The following is a 24,228-nucleotide window of genomic DNA, read 5'->3' on the forward strand; positions in this document are numbered from 1 at the left end:
ATTTTGAGTGTGACTCCAAATCCAGACCTCCATGGGTTGATAAATTGGATTTCCATTGATTATTTTTGTGTGATTTTGTTGTCAGCACATTCAACTATGTAAAGAAAAAAGTATTTAATAAGATTATTTCTTTCATTCAGATCTAGGATGTGTTGTTTAAGTGTTCCCTTTATTTTTTGGAGCAGTATATATTACATCCTCACTCCTCATACTATAACAGAAATACAGACTTTCTATATGATTTATAATCTGAGATGTACCTATATTATTATTATTATGTGCTGGTTTGTGATTTGTCTCCTGTGAGGATTCATACAAGGCTGAGAAAGCATAACAAGGACATGCCTTCCATTCAGGTTAGGTCAAAGATGATAACTCAGGCAAGAAGAACACTAGTGTGTGCTTGCTTGCTCTTTACGAGGTGGTCCAATTAGATGTTAGCCTGCGTAATAGGCTTACCACTTAGAGCGGTGCTGTGAGTCCAGGATGCCCAGGGTGGTGCCGTAGGGAAAATGCCAGTCTCCCATGACCAGCTGGTGTGAGATGCCAGTCTCGGGCGACTGGCCACTGTTCCAAGCGGGCAAATTCTGGTGTGCCCCAGGGCTCTCAGGGGACCTTTACTAGGCAAAGGCTGCTCCAGCCCTGGGCTGGCAGGAATCTCAAACAGAGAGAGGCTGGGAAAAACAAAGTCCACAGATAGCTAACTATCTACCCCCGAGCTGCTCCATATTAATAGCCCCCAAATTGACTGAAACTTTACAGTGGTTATAAAAGATACGGGGTTGTAAAGCTACACACTCAAATACTCAATCACTTTCAGGAAAGTATATTGGAATCTTCGGTATTAGAATTTTCGGACGACACAATTTTGGGATTTATGCCAGCCTCTAAAATATAAGAGTGGAAGCGCTAAAACCAATGGATTATGACTCATCCAAAATGAGGTGGGTTTTGACAGAGTTACCTTCTGTGTGAATTATAAATGAATATGGGCCTCTGCTTACAATGTGTCCGTCTTATCATGAATATGAGCCTCTGCTTACAATGTGTCTGTCTTATCATGAATATGAGCCTCTGCTTACAATGTGTCCATCTTATCATGAATATGAGCCTCTGCTTACAATGTGTCTGTCTTATCATGAATATGAGCCTCTGCTTACAATGTGTCCATCTTATCATGAATATGAGCCTCTGCTTACAATGTGTCCATCTTATCGTGAATATGAGCCTCTGCTTACAATGTGTCCATCTTATCATGAATATGAGCCTCTGCTTACAATGTGTCTGTCTTATCGTGAATATGAGCCTCTTCTTACAATGTGTCCATCTTATCGTGAATATGAGCCTCTGCTTACAATATGTCTGTCTTATCATGAATATGAGCCTCTGCTTACAATGTGTCCGTCTTATCGTGAATATGAGCCTCTGCTTACAATGTGTCCATCTTATCATGAATATGAGCCTCTGCTTACAATGTGTCTGTCTTATCGTGAATATGAGCCTCTTCTTACAATGTGTCCCTCTTATCATGAATATGAGCCTCTGCTTACAATGTGTCTGTCTTATCATGAATATGAGCCTCTGCTTACAATGTGTCCGTCTTATCATGAATATGAGCCTCTGCTTACAATGTGTCTGTCTTATCATGAATATGAGCCTCTGCTTACAATGTGTCCGTCTTATCATGAATATGAGCCTCTGCTTACAATGTGTCTGTCTTATCATGAATATGAGCCTCTGCTTACAATGTGTCTGTCTTATCATGAATATGGGCCTCTGCTTACAATGTGTCTGTCTTATCATGAATATGAGCCTCTGCTTACAATGTGTCCATCTTATCATGAATATGAGCCTCTGCTTACAATGTGTCCATCTTATCATGAATATGAGCCTCTGCTTACAATGTGTCCATCTTATCATGAATATGAGCCTCTGCTTACAATGTGTCCATCTTATCATGAATATGAGCCTCTGCTTACAATGTGTCCATCTTATCATGAATATGAGCCTCTGCTTACAATGTGTCCATCGTATCATGAATATGGGCCTCTGCTTACAATATGTCCATCTTATCATGAATATGAGCCTCTGCTTACAATGTGTCCATCGTATCGTGAATATGGGCCTCTGCTTACAATGTGTCCATCTTATCGTGAATATGAGCCTCTGCTTACAATGTGTCCATCTTATCGTGAATATGAGCCTCTGCTTACAATGTGTCCATCTTATCGTGAATATGAGCCTCTGCTTACAATGTGTCCATCTTATCATGAATATGAGCCTCTGCTTACAATGTGTCCATCTTATCATGAATATGAGCCTCTGCTTACAATGTGTCCATCGTATCATGAATATGGGCCTCTGCTTACAATGTGTCCATCTTATCATGAATATGAGCCTCTGCTTACAATGTGTCCATCTTATCATGAATATGAGCCTCTGCTTACAATGTGTCCATCTTATCATGAATATGAGCCTCTGCTTACAATGTGTCCATCTTATCATGAATATGAGCCTCTGCTTACAATGTGTCCATCGTATCATGAATATGGGCCTCTGCTTACAATGTGTCCATCTTATCGTGAATATGAGCCTCTGCTTACAATGTGTCCATCTTATCATGAATATGAGCCTCTGCTTACAATGTGTCCATCTTATCATGAATATGAGCCTCTGCTTACAATGTGTCCATCTTATCATGAATATGGGCTTCTGCTTACAATGTGTCCATCGTATCATGAATATGGGCCTCTGCTTACAATGTGTCTGTCTTCCTTCTTTCCTTCTCTACTGCTGCAACAGGAGCTGCTGAGACCTTGTCAGGTACTTTTGATTTTCCTCTAATGTTCGTCTGACGATGTCTGATGCATTTGCTCACCCTGCTCTTTATTGATTTGTGTAAAGCATCGAGTTGTGTGTTCATGTGCTGTGCAATGTCTACAATCATATGTCAATCTACTGCCAATTTGATTGTATTTGTATAGCACAGCTACCATCGTGTGAATAGAGACCATTTCAAATAAGACTATGTCAGATGGTGGCAGAGTACATTCTACATTCCCTGTTGTTATTGGCTACTGTCATTATGTTTACCATATGTGTGTTATATTGTTGTCTATATCTAGTTTTCTACTGGTTGACACATGACTAGTATGTACAAAGTGACTATGGTAGCCTACACTAAACCGAAGGTGAACATTCTGTATTGTGAAAGCCCATGTCTAACACTACTATAGGCTAGAAGCTCCCCTTGTCTCTCTATCACACTTAGGAAGACACATCAAGCACAAAGAGCCTCTAACCTGCCAGTACAGTGGAACGTGAGATTGAGCAGTCCCCAACATTGATCTGCAGTGAACATGGCACAATCTGCATAAGATAATAGAGTACAGGAGAGATGCTTTTCTCTGTACATCTCTATTCAGACAAAGCCTTGTCAAAGCAGCATCAGACATCTGACATCACATCAGAAACATGATGAAACTTGAGTGAGAGATTGTTTTCAGAGATAAAAGAGATTACATTAGAAGGCCTAAAACGTTAGAAATCCTGCTACGATGCAGAGAAGCCTTGAAACAGTGAAGGTCTAATAATGCCCAATGATATTATGGCTTTTTACTCACAGATGTCCTTGAAAGAGCTTCCCTTCTTAGAGAGCAGGGCTTAATGACTGAGCTGGAGATGTATGTATCTCAAGGGGCAGAGAATAGGAGCGTGAGAAAGAGAGCCATTTTCAGTCATTCTTAACGCGGTAAGATAGATCCAGTCGGCTGGTCGGCTAGATAGCTAGGTCCGACCGGCCAGATACACTACATTACCAAAAGTATGTGGACACTTGCTCGTTGTACATCTCATTCCTAAATCATGGGAATTTATGGAATTGGTCCCACCGTTGCTGCTAAAAAGCCTCCACTCTTCTGGGAAGGCTTTCCACTAGATGTTGGAACATTGCTGCGGGGTCTTACTTCCATTCAGCCACAAGAGCATTAGTGAGGTCGGGCACTGATGCTGGGAGATTAGACCTGGCTCACAGTCAGCGTTACAATTTATCCCAAAGGTGTTCGATGGGGTTGAGGTCAGGGCCCTGTGCAGGCCAGTCAAGTTCTTCCACACCGATCTCGACACACCATTTCTTTATGGACCTTGCTTTGTGCACAGGGACATTGTCATGCTGAAACAGGAAAGAGTCTTCCCCCAAACTGTTGCCACAAAGTTGGAAGCACAGAAACATCTGGAATGTCATTGTATGCTGTAGCATTAAGATTTCCCTTCACTGGAACTAAGGGGCCTAGCCCGAACCATGAAAAACAGCCCCAGACCATTATTCCTCCTCCACCAAACTTTACAGTTGGCACTCTGCATTGTGGCAGATAGCGTTCTCCTAGCATCCCCCAAACACAGATTAGTCTGTCAGACTGCCAGATGGTGAAGTGTGATTCATCACTCCAGAGAACGCGTTTCCCCTGCACCAGAGTCCAATGGCGGCGAGCTTTACACCACTCCAGCCAACGTTTGGCATTGCGCATGGTGATCTTAGGCTTGTGTGCAGCTGGTCGGTCATGGAAGCCCATTTCAAGAATCTCCTGACGAACCGTTATTGTGCTGACGTTGCTGCCAAAGACAGTTTGGAACTCGGTAGTGTTGCAAATGAGGGCAGAAGATTTTTACGCTCTACGCGCTTCAGCACTCGGTTGTCCCATTCTGTGAGTTTGTGTGGTCTGTCACTTCGCGGCTGAGTCATTGTTGCTCCTAGACGTTTCCACTTCACAATAACAGCACTTACAGTTGACCGGGGCAGCTCTAGCGGGGCAGAAATTTAGCGAACTGTCTTGTTGGAAAGGTGGCATCCTATGACGGTGCCACGTTGAAAGTCAATGAGCTTTTCAGTAAGTCCATTATACTGCCAATGTGTGTCTATGAAGATTGCATGGCTGTGTGCTCGATTTTATAAACCTGTTAGCAACGGAGGTGGCTGAAATAGCCAAATCCACTCATTTGAAGGGGTGTCCACATACTTTTGTATATATAGTGTAGGTTCGGCCAGATAGGTCTGGTCGGCTGATCGGCCAGATAGCTAGGTCCAGCCGGCCAGATATCTAGGTAGTTCTAGGTAGCTATCTCTGCCTGGAAAGATAGCTTGGTCCGACCGGCCTGTCAGATAAGTAACTCCGGCTGGATAGCTGGTTCCTCTATGAAAAGGACAGGGCCGCTCCAGACATCGGTGACTCAGTGGAGAGGAATCAGGGGCCTGGCACTATCCTGCTTTCCACTGCCCCTTTCATGTCTTTTGATGAAAAAATTCAAAGAGAGAGAGAGAGAGAAGTTCAAAGAAAAAAGGAATTTGAATCAAAAGGTGCCTTTTCTTAACATCTGGGAAGGAATGAAGAGAGGAACTTAATTTCTCCCAACTTCTAAAAGTTAGCATCAGGGTTTCTTCTCAGTGTCTTGCGTTATGAGCTGCTTGTTGATGGGGCCCATGTCAGACCGCTGATGTAACATCCCAGCGTTGAGTTCACAGACCTTTGAAGGCCCTGTAATTAATTATCTTTGACTGTGTCATTCAGTGTGTTCTGATAGAGGAACAGGAGGGCGGCCATGTGTGGCAATACTGGAGCTTCGCACTCCAAGACAGCTGCTGGAAGGAGTGTGAATTTATCAACCAGTCATCTGCGACCTGCCTTGTCTCAGCCCACCTCTCTCTCTCTCTCCCGCCACCAGGAATTAATGACTGCCTCTCCTCATTTGTACCCAATCATGACCAGGATGCTGAGGCAATTGAAAATGTTTACTAGAATTGCAAAAACCCCTCCATGTTCCGCAAAGTGGCCTGTTTTCCCTTTGATGGGATTACTAATCACAGCACCGTTATTTATGTGTGTTTTGAATTGGAGATGAGCCAGGGATATTGGAGAGGACCCAACCCTGCTAAGGGCTGCTGAAACCTTATGGATATTTTCTCTAGCAGTCCTGTTCCAGAATAACCTAGCTTTGAGGCTCCTTCATGTTGCTGTTTTGACTGCCAGCTATATTACTTTAACAAAACTGAAATCAAAACAGGCTTCAAAACATACTGTGGGCTCCTCTGCTGGGGTAGGCCTACTTACTATAAGTATGTCAGAGCTGCCTTTCGTGTTTCAGTCAGACACACTCAAATTAATTACACACTTCCATATTCCAACATTGGAGCACACTTAATAAACATTAATTTGATTGTGTTATAAGGAGTTAATTATCAACCAAGTATTTTGCTATGCTCTAGTAGTCCACTATACATTCACACTTCAGAGGTAGTTGAAAACAGAGGCTTTTCTAATGATAAAACAGATGGATTCCTCAAACATCACAGATACTCAATTAAGACAGTTTAAAAACAGCACACTTCAATTAAAACAAGTCTTTCCTTACGATAAGATAACACTCAAATACCTCAAGATACTACCTATTTAGTACAGAATTTACTGTACTCTGCTCAATATCAATGTCCATTTTCAGTCATCACTTGACGAACCAATGTCTGTGTTGTCGAATGAAATGGAAAGTTCATTGCTACAGACAGGTCTGAGGTGAATTTCTCCACAGGAGGTTCATTTCTTGCTGCTCGCTGCATTCTCTCAGCTCATTTGAATCCTGTTAGTTTGGCTGTCTATTCCCATTATCACTATCTGAAAATGCAGGTGCTTTTTTTCCACTTTGTAAATGTCAGCCCGGTTTGGAGGTGTCTGACAACTCAGGCATGCAAATGTGCTATGGATGTTTCTTCGGGCTATTGCTGGGTGTCTTGTTTCTCTCCTGGTGCTAATCCAAGGCGTTTAAAAGCATTCCCCATTCATCTTTTTATGCCTTTTGGCTCCTGCCGGATAAATATAGCACAAGGTGACTTTTGATTTACCCCCTCCCTCACCTGGAAGGCTGAAAACAAACCTTTTTTCTTTGTCAAAACCAAATGGATGCTTGGTTTCAGGCTTTAATGATGAGGGCAGAGTTCTGTGAAAATAATGACCAGGTAGGCAGGCACAGGTGTGGATATACTCAGTCAGTGGCTGACTCAGTGGCTGACTCAGTGGCTGACTCAGTGGCTGACTCAGTGGCTGACTCAGTGGCTGACTCAGTGGCTGACTCAGTGGCTGACTCAGTGGCTGACAAGGCTGTGATTCCTGAGATGGAGACTAAAGCCCTGTGCTCACAGACTCAGATGGAGAGCTATAATTCAGCTCTGTCTGTCTGTCTGTCTGTCTGTCTGTCTGTCTGTCTGTCTGTCTGTCTGTCTGTCTGTCTGTCTGTCTGTCTGTCTGTCTGTCTGTCTGTCTGTGTCTGTCTGTCTGTCTGTCTGTCTGTCTGACTATCTCTCTCTCTTTCTCTCTTTCTCTTTTCTCTCTCTTTCTCTCTCTCACTATCTCTCTCAGCTTCCTTCTCTCTCTTCCACCTTCCCTCTCTTCAACTCTCTTCATCTGGCTCTCTCCATCCTTCCCTGCCTCCTTTCTTTCCATCTCTCTCTCTCTCTCTCTCTCCCTGCCTCTTGCTCTCTCGCTCTCTCTCTCTCTCTCTCTCTCTCTCTCTCTCTCTCTCTCTCTCTCTCTCTCTCGCTCTCCCTGCCTCTCTCTCTCTCTCTTTCTCTCTCTCCCTCCATTGTTCTCTGTGTGTGAGAGGTAGTGCTTCCAACCCATCTGGCAGAGAGTCACAGGACCCACTCTGAGCTGAGAGATCAATAACAGCAACCAGTGCACTGGGCCCTTCTATTGTATTAGGAGGATTAGGAATGTGACTGCAAGTACAGCCAGCATACGTCTATAGCGGTCAGGCTGTGTTCACATCTCTGTGGGTGTGATGTAGTATTATGGTGTTCAATGTCGTGGTCTGTTATGGTACCTATGCTGTTACGTGTTTTTGTGTCTCAATCCAAAAATAATCAACACTAGACAATAATAAATAAAAAAACACTACAAAATCAAAGCAGAATGGCAGTAGTTCTAGACCTTTCATGGGTTTCACTCCTCCTCTTGTCCATCTGTCTGTCCAGTTGAAGGTCAAAACCTGGGGACTGATAATGTATCAGTGATCGAGGGGGAGATGGCGACCATCAGCTGCAGGGTGAAGAACAATGATGACTCAGTCATCCAGCTCCTCAACCCCAACAGACAGACCATCTACTTCAGAGACGTCAGACGTAAGTGCTTCTCATAGAGATCCTATTAAATTACTAGAGGGGTTATGTCATAAACCCTCAAAGTTCCATAATGGGGTGAAAATGGTAGCCATCTTTGTCAGTGAGAAACCCAAAACCAGTTTATTTGGAATGAATTGCAGTAGAGGCATAGGTGATGCAAACGTCTCCTTTAATTTGAAAAATGGAATCATTCCTCTAAAACTGTCTGGCTAGCTAATTAACACAAATGCATTCTAGTGTTCTAAGTCCTAATTCTATGGTGCTGCTTCACTGGACACTCTACCATTATACGGACTATCTCATTAGACACATTCTCAACAGAGGACATACAGGCTATCTCACTCATGAACCATATCTCAGGGTCTCATTTCAAGTACCATACAGGGCCTCTTCTAGTAAAAGGAATCACTCTTTAAGGTTTTGGCAGTTTATGGCAACTCATCAGATATGATGCTATTGGTGATGGCATCATATTTCAAGGGCTAGATGATAATACTGATATACAGTTGAAGTCGGAAGTTAACATACACTTGTTTTTCAACCACTCCACAAATGTCTTGTTAACAAACTATAGTTTTGGCAAGTCGGTTAGGACATATACTTTGTGCATGACACAAGTCATTTTTCCAACATTGTTTACAGACAGATTATTTAACTTATAATTCACTGTATCACAATTCCAGTGGGTCAGAAGTTTACATACACTAAGTTGACTGTGCCTTTAAACAGCTTGGAAAATTCAATAAAATGATGTAATGGCTTTAGAAGCTTCTGATAGACTAATTGACATCATTTGAGTCAATTGAAGGTGTACCTGTGGATGTATTTCCAGGCCTACCTCCAACCTCAGTGCCTCTTTGCTTGACATCATGGGAAAATCAAAAGAAATCAGCCAAGACCTCAGAAAAGAAATTATAGACCTCCACAAGTCTGGTTCATCCTTGGGAGCAATTTCCAAACGCCTGAAGGTACCACGCTCATCTGTACAAACAATAGTATGCAAGTATAAACACCATGGGACCACGCAGCCGTCATACCGCTCAGGAAGGAGACACGTTCTGTCTCCTAGAGATGAACGTACTTCGGTGCGAAAAGTGCAAATCAATCCCAGAACAACAGCAAAGGACCTTGTGAAGATGCTGGAGGAAACAGGTACAAAAGTATCTATATCCACAGTAAAACGAGTCCTATATCGACATAACCTGAAAGGCCGCTCAGCAAGGAAGAAGCCACTGCTCCAAAACCGCCATAAAAAAGCCAGACTACGGTTTGCAACTGCACATGGGGACAAAGATCGTACTTTTTGGAGAAATGTCCTCTGGTCTGATGAAAAGATAAATAGAACTGTTTGGCCATAATGACCATCATTATGTTTGGAGGAAAAAGGGGGAGGCTTGCAAGCCGAAGAACACCATTCCAACCATGAAGCACAGGGGTGGTAGCATCATGTTGTGGGGGTGCTTTGCTGCAGGAGGGACTGGTGCACTTCACAAAATAGATGGCATCATGAGGACGAAAAATGTGGATATATTGAAGCAACATCTCAAGACATCAGTCAGGAAGTTAAAGCTTGGTCGCAAATGGGTCTTCCAAATGGACAATGACACCAAGCATACTTCCAAAGTTGTGGCAAAATGGCTTAAGGACAACAAAGTCAAGGTATTGGAGTGGCCATCACAAAGCCCTGACCTCAATCGTATGGAAAATTTGTGGGCAGAACTGAAAAAACGTGTGCGAGCAAGGAGGCCTACAAACCTGACTCAGTTACACCAGCTCAACATTCACCCAACTTATTGTAGGAAGCTTGTGGACGGCTACCTGAAACGTTTGACCCAAGTTAAAGAATTTAAAAGCAATGCTACCAAATACTAATTGAGTGTATGTAAACTTCTGACCCACTGGGAATGTGATGAACGAAATAAAAGCTGAAATAAATCATTCTCTCTACTATTATTCTGACATTTCACATTCTTAAAATAAAGTGGTGATCCTAACTGACCTAAGACAGGGAGTTTTTTACTAGAATTAAATGTCAGGAATTGTGAAAAACTGAGTTTAAATGTATTTGGCTAAGGTGTATGTAAACTTCCGACTTCAACTGTATATGGGATGCTTTCTGTCCTTGACTTAATGGTCCATTGGCCATTGAGTTGATTTATTACTATTTTTTATTCAAGCAATTTCCAGATAATGTCTTGGATTAGGAATCTAAAGAGAATCTAAGATTAGGACAATGTTTATGCATGAGCATATGGCTTCCTCTGGGTTCAACCTGAGTTTGCTTAAGTTTCGCTTGTTTGTGTCTTGGATTGGAGCCAGCCTTCAAGGTGATATGAGAAACATTCTTCTTGTTTTCACATTTCATTACAATCCAAAATGCTGAGTAGGATCCAGATTGGTGTTATAATTTCTCACTGTATGGCAGGAAGTTATGGAAGGCTGAGTGTACATCTCGGTCATGTTTGTCTTGCTAATGTAATTTATGTGTTTTACCGTGTTAAGTAGAGATTCAAATAAAGATAACACAATGACACTCGTGACAGCCTTGAATGCAACACAAATAGAAGGGTGTGTGGTCTACCAAATCAGTTTTTTAAAGAGCTCCTCCTATAACATCATCATACTGGCCTCACATTTTATCGGGTCTTTTCTCTATTTAGTCTCATATTCCACACAACCTCTTGAACAGTTCACTTATCACATTTCAAAACCAACTCACACTGGCAGTAAGGAAAATGGCTGAAGTGCGATAGTCAAGTGTTATTACAGAATCAGTCGGATATCTGTAAATTGGCTGGAGTTAGTATCAGAAATGAGTCAGAGCTCTGATAATGTCTAACTGCTGCGCCTGGTTGAACCTTACCCCTGCAGACGGAGCCTGGTAAGTCCCTGGGCAGCAGATCTATTCTGGGCTGGGCTCCCAGAAGGCTGTGTTCTGTTGGGACCCCCCTCTGACTGGTGGCATTGTTATCTGTCACCAGGGCCTCTTTCTACAGAGCCATTCCTTTGTGTATGAGGAGGAAAACAACCGTGACACACAGTCACACAGGGAAAACAACAGACACCAACACAGATACAGACACTTACACAAAACACTCTACCAGGAAAATAATACTGAACATTTACCGTAGGGCTACACATCCCCCAACAAATTGCAAACACACTAGCTTTCCTTCTCTGCTTCTTTTGGTTTAAATACCATAGAATTGCTCAACAGAGCTATCAAATCCACTTACAGTCAACCACTTGGGAAGTTCCAGTTCCAGCAATACTAACACAGTAACACTAACACACTGTCCTTGAACCTGACGCAAGAGACCCAATATCAAGGTTTTTTCTGCTTTATATACTTGGTCCAGCGCGCCAATACTTAGGGATTGAGGAAACAAACCACTAACTAGTCGATTTTAAAGGGGAAGTGATTAACGAGAGGGCACTTAACGGAGCAAAATACTTTTTTGTGACGAACTATCAATTCATGTTGGTGTCATCCTCAACCTTTATAGGTCACAGACAGTACATTAGACCTTCAGTTGATCTAGAGGGTAATGATTCAACATTACTTATTGATTGTATGATTGTATTTTTCCTCTGTTTTACAGGGCAACCCTGATGTTGGCTACAGCCTCTTTATAATCTCAACACACTTGAGTAATCACTTGTCAATAAACAAGCTGCTTCATGTCAACTAAATTCACTGGTTCTAGGAATGAGCAGTTTTTCCTTCCTAGCAGGGCCTTTGGCTCTCAAAGCTATGCCGAGGCTCATCGCTGTCCTTTGAGGAGAGACTTCCAAAGAGTCCTCAAATTATGAGACAGGATTGGGAATGAGGTCTCGTATAGGAAGATGCTCAAACACCTCTGTAATGATCAATGTAATGTCTGACATGTAGCTCTGACAGGAACGAACACTCACACCCATGTTTTAAAGATATGCTGAATAGATTGAGTTCTTTAGCTCTGCGCTTACAGAAGACCTGATAAGGAATGTGTAGGTCAAAACATTACACTCTCCAAGGAACCATCTGGGGGCATTTATGTAAAACAGTGTTCAAGTGGGGGGTAAACTGAAATGGAAAATACTCTGAAAATATAGCTAAATGTCAGATATAGGATGTTAAGCTAGGTTGCCACACTCAAAGCTAACTCGACTAACACTACTCTTCTATGGCACACCAGTCCAAACTACAGATTTTAGTTCAAAACAGCTACTTTTTTATTTAGTATGGACCTCTAGTTCTTGCTACCCCAGAACCGTGATTTAATTGATTATGTATGTTACAGTACTTTTCCTTTTCCAGAATATGTGAGGTCGATTCGTTCGTTCGTGACCAACAGCAGACCATTTTGACTTCCCATCTTGTTAGAGTCTTCATGAGCACTTCTCCTATTTTCCTGCCCTGGGAGTGCTCTGTAGACTGGAGAGATGATATTGTTAATAAATCAACTTTTATGAATCATTCTGAAGCTACATTTTCTTTTTAGGACCTGGGTTGTAATGCTGAGGCTTTTTACCATTTAGGAGGCTTTTTTCAGCGTAACTACTAGCTATATGAATACAGACCAAATAATTGTACTGTACTATTTCAGTATTTCTCTCTCTTCTCTCTGTTTGTTCTCTCTCTCTCTCGCTCTCTGTTTCTTTCTCTCTTGCTCTGTTTCTTTCTCTCTATTTCTCTCTCTTTCTGTTTCTCTCTCTTTCACACACATACCACACACTCACACATACACAAACACATACGTGTGTATCTCCCATCCTGACTGTCTGTCTGGTGTCTGTATCTCCTCAGCCCTGAAGGACAGCCGGTTCCAGCTGGTGAATTTCTCCGACAACGAGCTGCGGGTGTCTCTGTCCAACGTGTCACTGTCAGATGAGGGACGCTATGTGTGCCAGCTCTACACAGACCCTCCTCAGGAGGCCTACGCAGACATCACTGTGCTGGGTAGGTTTTACACACACTTGCCTAAACTCACATGCATGAATGTACGCCTGCATGTACACACAAGTAACGTACACACACAAATGACTATGTATGTACGCAAAATATTATGTATGCACATTACATGGTGCCATATCAGTGGAGGCTCCTCAAAGGAGGAAGGGGAGGACCATCCTTCTCAGTGAATTTCATTTATTATTATTTTATGTGAAACATTAAAAAAGTTATCCTTTTTAGATAAAACTATACTAAATATATTCACGTGTCACCAAATAATTGATTAAAAACACATTGTTTTGTAATGAAGGTCTACAGTAGCTTCAGCAGCACTCTGTAGGGTAGCACCATGGTGTAGCCGGAGGACAGCTAGCTTATGTCCTCCTCTGGTACATTGACTTCAATACAAAACCTAGGAGGCTCTTAGTTCTCACCCCCTTCCATAGACTTTCACAGTAATTATGACAACTTCTGGAGGACGTCCTACAACCTATCAGAGCTCTTGCAGCATGAACTGACATGTTATCCTCCCAATCAAAGGATCAGAGAATTAATCTAGTACTGAAAGCATAAGCTACAGCTAGATAGCACTGCAGTGCATGCATTGTGGTGAGTAGTTGATTCAGAGAGAGAAAGACAATAGCTGAACAGCTTTTAACAAATTAATTTCTTCCAAAATTAAGGTGAAGCAAGAGAGAGAGAGAGCTATATATATATATATAACCAGTTTATAATAGCAATAAGGCACCTCTAGGGTTTGTGATATATGGCCAATATACCACGACTAAGGGCTGTGTCCAGGCACTCCGCGTTGCGTCGTGCTTAAGAACAGCCCTTAGCCGTGGTATATTGGCCATATACCACACCCCCTCGAGCGTTATTGCTTAAGTATGTACTGTATATATCTTTTTTTTAAACTTTCACTTACTTAGCTAGCGAATGCATCTAGCTAGTTTAGCCTACTTAAACACCAGGTTCAAACAGAGAGGCATTCAATGTTAGCTAGCTGACTATGGCTATCCAACACTGGAACTCTTCCATATCAAGGTAAGTGCTAAACTGTTTGCTGTACTGCATGATGGTAGCAGGTTTACTAATAGTTAGTTCTAGTACACTACCGTTCAAAAGTTTGGGGTCACTTAGAAATGTTCTTGTTTTTGAAAGAAAAGCACATTTTTTCCCATTAAAATAACATCAAATTTATCAGAAATACAGTGTAGACATTGTTAATGTTGTAAATGACTAATGTAGCTGGAAACGGCAGATTTCTTATGGATTATCTACATAGGCATACAGAGGCCCATTATCAGCACCCATCACTCCTCTGTTCCAATGGCACGTTGTGTTAGCTAATCCAAGTTTATCATTTTAAAAGGCTAATTGATCATTAGAAAATCCTTTTGCAATTATGTTAGCACAGCTGAAAGCTGTTTTCCTGATTAAAGAATCAATAAAACTCGTTTTCATTAGACATGTTAAGTATCTGGAGTATCAGCATTTTTGGGTTCGATTACAGGCTCAAAATGGCCAGAAACAAAGAACTTTCTTCTGAATCTCGTCAGTCTATTTTTGTTCTGAGAAATGAAGGCTATTCCATGTGAGAAATTGCAAAGAAACTGAAGATCTCATACAATGCTGTGTACTACTCCCTTCACAGAACAGTGCAACCTGTCGCTAACCAGAATAGAAAGAGGAGTGGGAGGCCCCGGTTCACAACTGAGCAAGAGGACAAGTACATTAGAGTGTCTAGTTTGAGAAACAGATGCCTCACAAGTCCTCAACTGGCAGCACACAACCATGCAATCTCCATAGACAAACATTGGCAGTAGAATAGCGTTACTGAAGAGCTCAGTGACTTTCAACTTGGCACCGTCATAAGATGCCACCTTTCCAAAAAGTCAAATTTCTGCCCTGCTAGAGCTCCCTGTAAGTGCTGTTATAGTGAAGTGGAAACGTCTAGGAGCAACAACGGCTCAGCCGCGAAGAGGTAGGCCACACAAGTGGTAGGTGTGTAAAAATTGTCTGTCCTCGGTTGCAACACTCACTACCGAGTTCCAAACTGCTTCTGGAAGCAACGTCAGCACAATAACTGTTCGTCGGGAGCTTCATGAAATTGGTTTCCATGGCTGAGTAGATGCACACAAGACTAAGATCACCATGCGCAATGCCAAGCGTCAGCTAGAGTGGTTTAAAGCTCGCCGCCATTGGACTCTGGAGCAGTGAAAATGCTTTCTCTGGAGTGATGAATGACGCTTCACCATTTGGCAGTCCGACGGGCGAATCTGGGTTTGGCGGATGCCAGGGGAATGCTACCTGCCCGAATGCTAGTGCCAACTGTAACATTTGGTGGAGGAGGAATAATGGTCGGGAGCTATTTTTCATTTCAAGACCCCTTAGTTCCAGTGAAGGGAAATATTAGCATACAATGACTTTCTAGACGATTCTGTGCTTCCAACTTTGAGGCAACAGTTTGAGGAAGGCCCTTTCCTGTTTCAGCATGACAATGCCCCGTGCACAAAGCGAGGTCCATACAGAAATAGTTTGTCGAGATCGGGGTGGAAGAACTTGACTGGCCTGCACAGAGCCCTGACCTCAATCCCATCAAACACCTGCCGACTGCAAGCCAGGCCTAATCGCCCAACATCAGTGCCCAACCTCCCTAATTTTAAACACCTGTCAGCAAAAGGTGTGGCTGAAATACCCAAATCCACTCATTTGAAAGGGTGTCTACATACTTTCGTATATAATGTATGTGGCTGCTGGTTCTGTGTTTGCATGTGATCAGGGGTGTATTGATTTGTTCGATTCTGTTGAAAAAATGTTTCTTGAACGGACGCAAGCGGAACGAAACGGGGATAAACATACCTGCATTTGTCCAATAGAAACTCTTGTTTGCAACTGTTGGACTAATGATTACAACCTACAGTAGATCAGCTAGATGCAGGCAAGAGTGTGCAAGGCGGTATTGAGTATGTTACTGTCTGTCACCTTGATTACTCTAATGTCTCTCAACATGTGCACCTATGTTGTAAACTTTCATTCATAGGTTAGGTTGTAGCAACCTCATGATGGGTACAGGGAAAATTTGAGTATCATGTAGTAGTCTAAACCTATCGATGTTACAATGAGCTGGGTGAATGGAATATGAATGACAGTCATCTGATATGCTGTAATAGAAAGAGGGCCATGCTGATTTAAAAAAATTAGCGTCCTCCCTCATCTTAAACAGCACCAACCACCACTGTGCCATATTCATAAGTTAGACATTGCGTTCTACCACACTCTCACACATCCTATATAAACTGTGAATATACAATTGTTTTAATTTATGTATTTTCTTGATTCATCTTGTTATATTGAGTCCCACTGTAACAAAATGTCAGCCAATTAGGCTCTTACAGTGCTCAATAGCATGGTAATGAATAGGAACAGATGCTGCTATGGATAACAGAATAGATCTATCTCAGACTGGCTTGTTTTTGGCAGCTGTGTTGACTTCTGACTGTTGACTGTGTGAATCCTACTGAATGTTAACTTGGCTGCTCTAAATAGTTCCCTATTGAGAGTCAGCTGTGACAAACAGTGGAGCTACGGCGTGAAATTACACTAACACTAGAGCTGTATTATACATGCAGACATCCTGGGGGATTGAAAATGAATTAAGTACACTTCAAAGTAATTACTCTAGTTTTAGAAATTAAATCTAGAAGCAAAAAGTGTGAACTAACGGTGATATTTAATAGCTCTTGAAACAACATATATTTTTGAGCTTTCTCCAAGTGTCTCAGGTAGGCAGCTTCTCTATGTGAGAGACAGTGGAGGTTCTTGTACTTCAATGAGAAATGTAGATCAGCGGAAGAAATAATCAAGGTTGGACATGCTTAGCTTGTGTTCATTGGTCATGCTAATATATATGTTTTGTTTCTGTCATGGGAACAGGACATTATAGCCTATAGCATAGTGGAACAGGACATTATAGCCTATAGCATAGTGGAACAGGACATTATAGCCTATAGCATAGTGGAACAGGACATTATAGCTTAAAGCATAGTGGAACAGGACATTATAGCCTATAGCATAGTGGAACAGGACATTATAGCTTATAGCATAGTGGAACAGGACATTATAGCCTATAGCATAGTGGAACAGGACATTATAGCTTATAGCATAGCGGAACAGGACATTATAGCTTAAAGCATAGTGGAACAGGACATTATAGCCTATAGCATAGTGGAACAGGACATTATAGCTTATAACAGAGTAGAACAGGCCATTATAGCCTATAGCATAGTGGAACAGGACATTATAGCCTATAGCATAGTGGAACAGGACATTATAGCTTATAGCATAGTGGAACAGGACATTATAGCTTATAGCATAGTGGAACAGGACATTATAGCTTATAGCATAGTGGAACAGGACATTATAGCCTATAGCATAGTGGAACAGGACATTATAGCCTATGGCATAGTGGAACAGGACATTATAGCTTATAACAGAGTAGAACAGGCCATTATAGCCTATAGCATAGTGGAACAGGACATTATAGCCTATAGCATAGTGGAACAGGACATTATAGCCTATAGCATAGTGGAACAGGACATTATAGCTTATAGCATAGTGGAACAGGACATTATAGCTTATAGCATAGTGGAACAGGACATTATAGCTTATAGCATAGTGGAACAGGACATTATAGCTTATAGCATAGTGGAACAGGACATTATAGCTTATAGCATAGTGGAACAGGAAATTGTAGTCTAAAGCATAGTGGAACAGGACATTATTTGTTGATGTGCGTGCAAGTGAGGGAGAGTGCATGCATGTTTGTGTGTGCATTCCTTTGTGCATATATATGTGTGTGTGTTTGTGTGTACATGTGTACATGTGTGCGTCTGTATATATGTGTGTCCGTCTCTACATATATATCTGAAGCTCTTGATGTGTGTCTGTCAGTCCCACCAGGCAGTCCAATCATGGATTCCCAAGAGGATGTGGTCAGTGAGGGGAACGAGACAGAGCTCACCTGTACAGCCATGGGCAGCAAGCCTGCCGCCTCCATCAGATGGATGAAAGGAGAGCAGGAGCTGACAGGTCAGTGGAATAACAGCCTCCTCCACTTTCCCTCAGATATCCTTCAGATATAACCCCAGCCAGGCAGCTTTAACTCTCCACAGCATCCTACTGGAAACTGCAGACTACAAAGGCTCCTTTTACATTCAGGACTTGGTTTCACACTCATCACAATATGCTATATCTACTGATCTGTTCAGGGACTAAAGAGTGAGTATGGATATCAATATTTCAGTTGTTCAATTGAACTAGGTATAGCATTTACATTGAGTATTTCCTATTCATAAAGCACTGCGTTAACTTACTGTCTCCTCAGCAATAGCCACATTACAGCAGTTACCAAAGAAGCAGAGCATTTTAGTGCTGGACTGAACTGGTAGTGTGCCTTTTGCAGTGACCAGATAAATGGCTTCAAATGAACTCCCAACTGTTCACCACCCACTCACTACAGCCTCCACCATGGCCCAGCCAGCAGCCCAGCTGTAACAGAACAGTGTGTAGGCTAAAGTACATCCCTATAGTACATCACTGAGGCGCCCAATGTCTCTACTGGTTTAATACACTCATAAACCTGTGTCATCGCCAGACAGCAGGGAGTTGCTATGGAATCCGCCCAGCAACAGCCTGTAAATCTGGACCCTGCCTACTGAGAGCATCCGTTACCTGCTGCTGAAGGACCACAGCTCACACACCAGCAACACGTTTGCTTCTGTTGATCACGTATTTTGGTTGATCAGACTTTCAACGGTTTGAAAGCCTTGCTTTGAAAACTACAATGTACTCTCCACACTAAAAACACTCATGAACCTCGCTTATTATATTTGACACTATGATTTGCTAAATTAATTGCTAAGTACTTTTATGAAAATACTGTATTTGAATGCCTCAAGCCTGCTGTAGGCTCCTGGAGAGAGGTGCGGTAGTGTATGGTACTATGGTGTGGTGCCTTATTGCTTCACATTTGTTCAAGAAGATCCATCTGTTATTCAGCCTATCCATACCCTACAGCAAGAGGGACAATTCATTTCAGCCTGATCCTATCTGCATAGGGACTTGATATCTCTGTTGTCAAATTATATACATGTATGTATTAGAATAGAGAGGACTCATTTGGCTTGCTGAGCATATTAAATATTTAGACTGAGCGAATATAAGCTAAATCTGCACCAGCAGTGTTACAGAAGTGGAAGTCAATTTGTGTTTATGAGATCTTGCATCCTCTGTGGTAGGCTGGGCTGGTGTGGTTAAGTTAGGCAGGCAGGTAGACAGGCTCGTTAGATTAGTGAAATGCCACCATGTTGAACAGGGGCTAATCCAGACTGGCAGAGGATGGACGTGGGCGTACCAGGAAGTCACGTCCTGTCACGTATACTCCCTCCCCGGCCTCTAGGTCATCAGGCTGCTGATTATCCCGCACACCTGTCACCATCGTCTCGCGCACCTGCGCCTCATGACACTACACTCACCTGGACTCCATCACCTCCTTGATTATCTTCCCTATATCTGTCACTCCCCTTGGTTCTTTCCTCAGGTGTTATTGACTCTGTTTCATGTCGGTGCATTGTTTGTGTTTCGTGTTTATTTTTGGTTTATTTATTTATTAAAACACTCACTCCCTGTACTTGTTTCCCGACTTGCAGCGCACTCGTTACACGTCCTTTAGCACCTATGGAAACACAGCTCACTTCTCATTATGACTCTCATAAGCAATTCATTTGCTTATGAAGCTCCCCACTTGGCACACACTGGTTGAATCAAATGTTTCCATGTCATATTAATGAAATTACGTTGAACCAACGTGGAATAGACGTTGAATTGACGTCTGTTCCAAGTGGATCAGGTTTACATTGAAATCCAAGTCACAAATTGCTGATATACTTATTGAATTGTCAACAACTAAGGATAGATCATCTGAAAACACCTAAAAACAGGGGCCTAAATCAATGTTTTTTTTCTGCTACGATTATTACTGAATATTTCCAGAGCAAACCACTAGAAAGAACCCTTCTCTAGGGTTGTTTTTCAGCAACCATCTCTCAGGAGTTTTCCCTATCTAAGTGTCATGGGGTTAATAGCTATATAGCAATGTGCATGTTAGTGTATGTGGTCAGTGTGTGTTGGAGCAGCAGTGTGATGCCCTATCTGAGCCCTAGACGTGCTCCCCTGTGACTGGCTGGTCGGCTGGTGGAGATGGAAGTGTGCTGCAGGTCACAGAAGGCCCTGTAATTATTTTCTCACTTCATTAAGTGCGAGTAAACCATCACACTCAGCACTACGGCTAACGTGCTGCCCCTGTGGCATTGTAATGCTCTCTAAATGAATGCCCCTCTGACAGCCAGACACATGTAGGAGCCTGGTGGGCAGCTGATTACTGCAGGGGTTAGCCTGGACACCACAGAACAGAACCCCACTCAGTCTCCAGACTGCTGCATAGACACACACTCATTATCTAACCACAACCACATCATTCCTACCTCACTCTGGAATCAATGAGAATCTTTGGGTTTTTAAACTACATCAAGTAGGCTTGTAAATGTAATGATTTTAAGGTATAAAGGGTGGTCAAAGTCACCTTGTGTTTAGCTCGACTGCACACATAGTGCAGTGTGAAATTAAACATTTTTGTTGTGGTAGATGTTGTGTCCATGTGAATAATCTGATTATCTGTTGTGATCTCTATAGATGTTGGTTCCCTCACACCTGTGTGTATTTTATTGTTCCTAGGCAAGATGACGGTGGATGAGACCTACGACGGGATGTTCACAGTCACCAGTCGGCTGAGACTCACCGTGTCCAAGGAGGACGACGGAGCGCCAGTCAGCTGCATCATCGACCACCCAGCCGTGAAGGACCTTCAGGCACAGAGATACCTGGAAGTGCTATGTGAGTGACCCGGAAGTGAAGCAGGCATGGCCTGGAAATAGAATGTTATTGACTCTCGCAGTCCCGAAGGCTATCACAGAGATACGGGATACAGTGCCTTCAGAAAGTATTCATACCCTTTGACTTATTCCACATTTTGTTGTGTTACAGCCTTTTTCTCACCCATCTACACACAATACCCCATAATGACAAACTGAAAACATGTTTTTAGATTTGTTTAGCAAATCTTTCTACAATTATCAGGATGTAACGCAACAAAATGTGGAATAAGTCATGGGGTATGAATACCTTCTGAAGGCACTTCATATGAATGAATTAGATCATCAATTCTGTATCTAGTTAAAATACCTGGCAGTCCAGAGTTAGAGATTGACTTTACAATACATCTCCTGGAATATAATATTATCACCTCCAGGTAAAAGTTACCTTTGCTCTAGTCTTGTGTCAAATGTGATTTGCTATTTCCTCAAACGATTTATTGATTGAAGAGGTAGAACAGCCATCCTTACACAGTGTAGATCATCAGAGAAAGGTTACGCTAACCTTTGGTAGTCTGTGTAGAATATTCATTTATTAACAGAGACGAGTGCTTTGCCTAACCTTTCTAGGCTAAAGGGAAAGCTCAACTAGAACCGCTTGACATTTTGGCAATCTTCCGCTAACATAGATAAGAGAAAGAAAAAATATCTATTTTACTTTAAGGTTAGATAGATTGTCTGAACACATAGCGCTTTTCTCTGTTTAACCAAGGTGCTATGTTCCTTTGATAGCTAGGATTATGTAGTCCTATTCCACTCAAAGCCTTAGTCGGTGGAGTTGAGCTAAAAATATAACGGTCATACAAGAGTAATAATATAAGCAATGGCGTAATGGCACTATCGTAGCCAGCCAAGGCACTCCTCTAAACTCCCCAATGCATTACAGCATGGTCCTTTGTAGCTCAGTTGGTAGAGCATGGTGCTAGTAATGCCAGGGTAGTGGGTTCAACTCCTGCGACCAACCACATGTATCCGTGCATGACTATAAGTTGCTTTGGAGAAACCTGTCTGTAAATGTTATATTTATTATTATATTATAGCTCACTGACAAATGTCTCTTTCACTGGTTTGAACATACAGTAAAGCCTTTTTATAGAGTGACTGAAAGCATGAATCAGGTTGAGATAGGTTGACATTGCTATAGCTGTGAGTATGATATGAATTAGAAAGTGTGTACTGCTTGTAGACAATGTGTATGTGAAAATACCATCTGTCTACTTTCAGATCAACCAGAAGTGAAGATTGTTCAGGCGTTCCCTGAAGGTTTAACAAGAGAGGGAGAGAATCTAGAGCTGACGTGCATAGTAAATGGCAAACCACAGTGAGTATCCATCCATCCACACATATCATGTAATACTAGTTAACAGTACAGCACTCTGTCCTTAAAAATACCAACATAGACAGCTACATGACACTTCCAGGCTTCCTATATCCCCTTTCTGCCAGCCAAAGCACTCCCCTAACCTTTCCAATGCATTGTAGCATTTAAATGTTACCAATTGGTAGTGTGTTCTGTGTATAATACATCATTAGACGGAACCTGCCAATGGCTCTCCCACACTGATCTGAGTTCTGACCTTTAGAGTGAGATTTTGTCTATTGACGGGGGTCGTGCAGGGTCTTTCTGATGTGGTTGGTATTTGTGTCCTCCAGGCCCAATCAGATCAGCTGGCTCAGAGTGGATGATGATGTGCCGTCTCACACCGTGATCACCGGCTCTGACCTCTTCATCGAAAACCTCAACAAGTCGTACAACGGCACGTACCGCTGTGTGGCCTCCAACGCCGTGGGAGAGGCCTACGATGACTACATCCTCTTCGTATACGGTACGTACTGTTATACGGGGCATCGTGGCTACTGTCGCCTGTAGTTTGTTCTGTGATTCTATCTATATTTGGAGATGAGTCCAGGCAAGGTGGTCTGTATTGCTGATACAGGTTTTCATGTTCACAGCGTGTATAGATGTGTCTAGTAGATTTGTTGCCGTTAGGTAATCGTAGCCACTCATTAGAATTTGCTAAATTTTCCATTGAAGCTTCTCATGAGTCAGTTCATTGATTACAGGTTTCTCTAGGTGAATATGTCACAGGCAGAAACCATATCACTGACACACTGTAACATAGTAACAGATGGCTCTGACTAACAGATTTATTCTGACTAACACTGACAGAAAATCCTCACTCTAACATGTATGACTCTCTGACTTAGGTTACTATGGCACTTATAGCAATGCCACTCTGAGATTGTATTTCTGTAAGTGCTCTTAGGCAGATGGTGACGTCTGTTTGTCCCTCTTAGTCCCCTAGTAATTATCTCCCATCAAAAGGATGGCACGTGCTATTAAATAACAGTCCAGGCCTATTAAGGGTTTCATCCTATGACTGAACTCGTAATCGGCGCACTATACACTCTCATCCATTATTTATTTTTATTTATATTTTTATTTTATTTCACCTTTATTTAACCAGGTAGGCAAGTTGAGAACAAGTTCTCATTTACAATTGCGACCTGGCCAAGATAAAGCAAAGCAGTTCGACAACATACAACAACACAGAGTTACACATGGAGTAAACAACATACAGTCAATAATACAGTAGAAAAAAATAAGACTATATACAATGTGAGCAAATGATGTGAGATAAGGGAGGTAAAGGCAAAAAAAATGCCATGGTGGCAAAGTAAATAAAGTATAGCAAGAAAAACACTGGAATGGTAGATTTGTAGTTTGAAGAAAGTTCAAAGTTCAAATCTAAATAATATGGTGCAAAGGAGCAAAATAAATAAAATAAATAAATACAGTAGGGGAAGAGGTAGTAGTTTGGGCTAAATTATAGATGGGCTATGTACAGGTGCAGTGATCTGTGAGCTGCTCTGACAGCTGGTGCTTAAAGCTAGTGAGGGAGATAAGTGTTTCCAGTTTCAGAGATTTTTGTAGTTCGTTCCAGTCATTGGCAGCAGAGAACTGGAAGGAGAGACGACCAAAGGAGGAGTTGGCTTTAGGGGTGACCAGAGAGATATACCTGCTGGAGCGCGTGCTACAGGTGGGTGCTGCTATGGTGACCAGTGAGCGGAGATAAGGGGGGACTTTACCTAGCAGGGTCTTGTAGATGACCTGGAGCCAATGTGTTTGGCGA

At 42.2% G+C, this 24,228-nt stretch overlaps 1 protein-coding gene across 3 annotated transcripts in view; it reads left to right on the plus strand.

The window, feature by feature from the left end:
- Positions 1–24,228, plus strand: part of cadm1b (cell adhesion molecule 1b) — a 160,229-nt gene that overhangs the window by 102,021 nt on the left and 33,980 nt on the right. For 2 of the 3 annotated variants that reach the window (XM_029715340.1, XM_029715342.1), the window contains exons 2-8: positions 2,803–2,823; positions 8,018–8,164; positions 12,954–13,106; positions 18,057–18,194; positions 20,898–21,056; positions 22,319–22,415; positions 22,748–22,920. In XM_029715340.1, the coding sequence (XP_029571200.1) occupies positions 2,803–2,823; positions 8,018–8,164; positions 12,954–13,106; positions 18,057–18,194; positions 20,898–21,056; positions 22,319–22,415; positions 22,748–22,920 (888 nt within the window). The remainder of the gene's footprint in view (positions 1–2,802; positions 2,824–8,017; positions 8,165–12,953; positions 13,107–18,056; positions 18,195–20,897; positions 21,057–22,318; positions 22,416–22,747; positions 22,921–24,228) is intronic. The other variant, XM_029715341.1, reaches the window with a different exon arrangement.

Source organism: Salmo trutta, chromosome 26 (genome assembly GCF_901001165.1).
Source record: "Salmo trutta chromosome 26, fSalTru1.1, whole genome shotgun sequence".
Lineage (NCBI taxonomy): Eukaryota > Metazoa > Chordata > Actinopteri > Salmoniformes > Salmonidae > Salmo > Salmo trutta.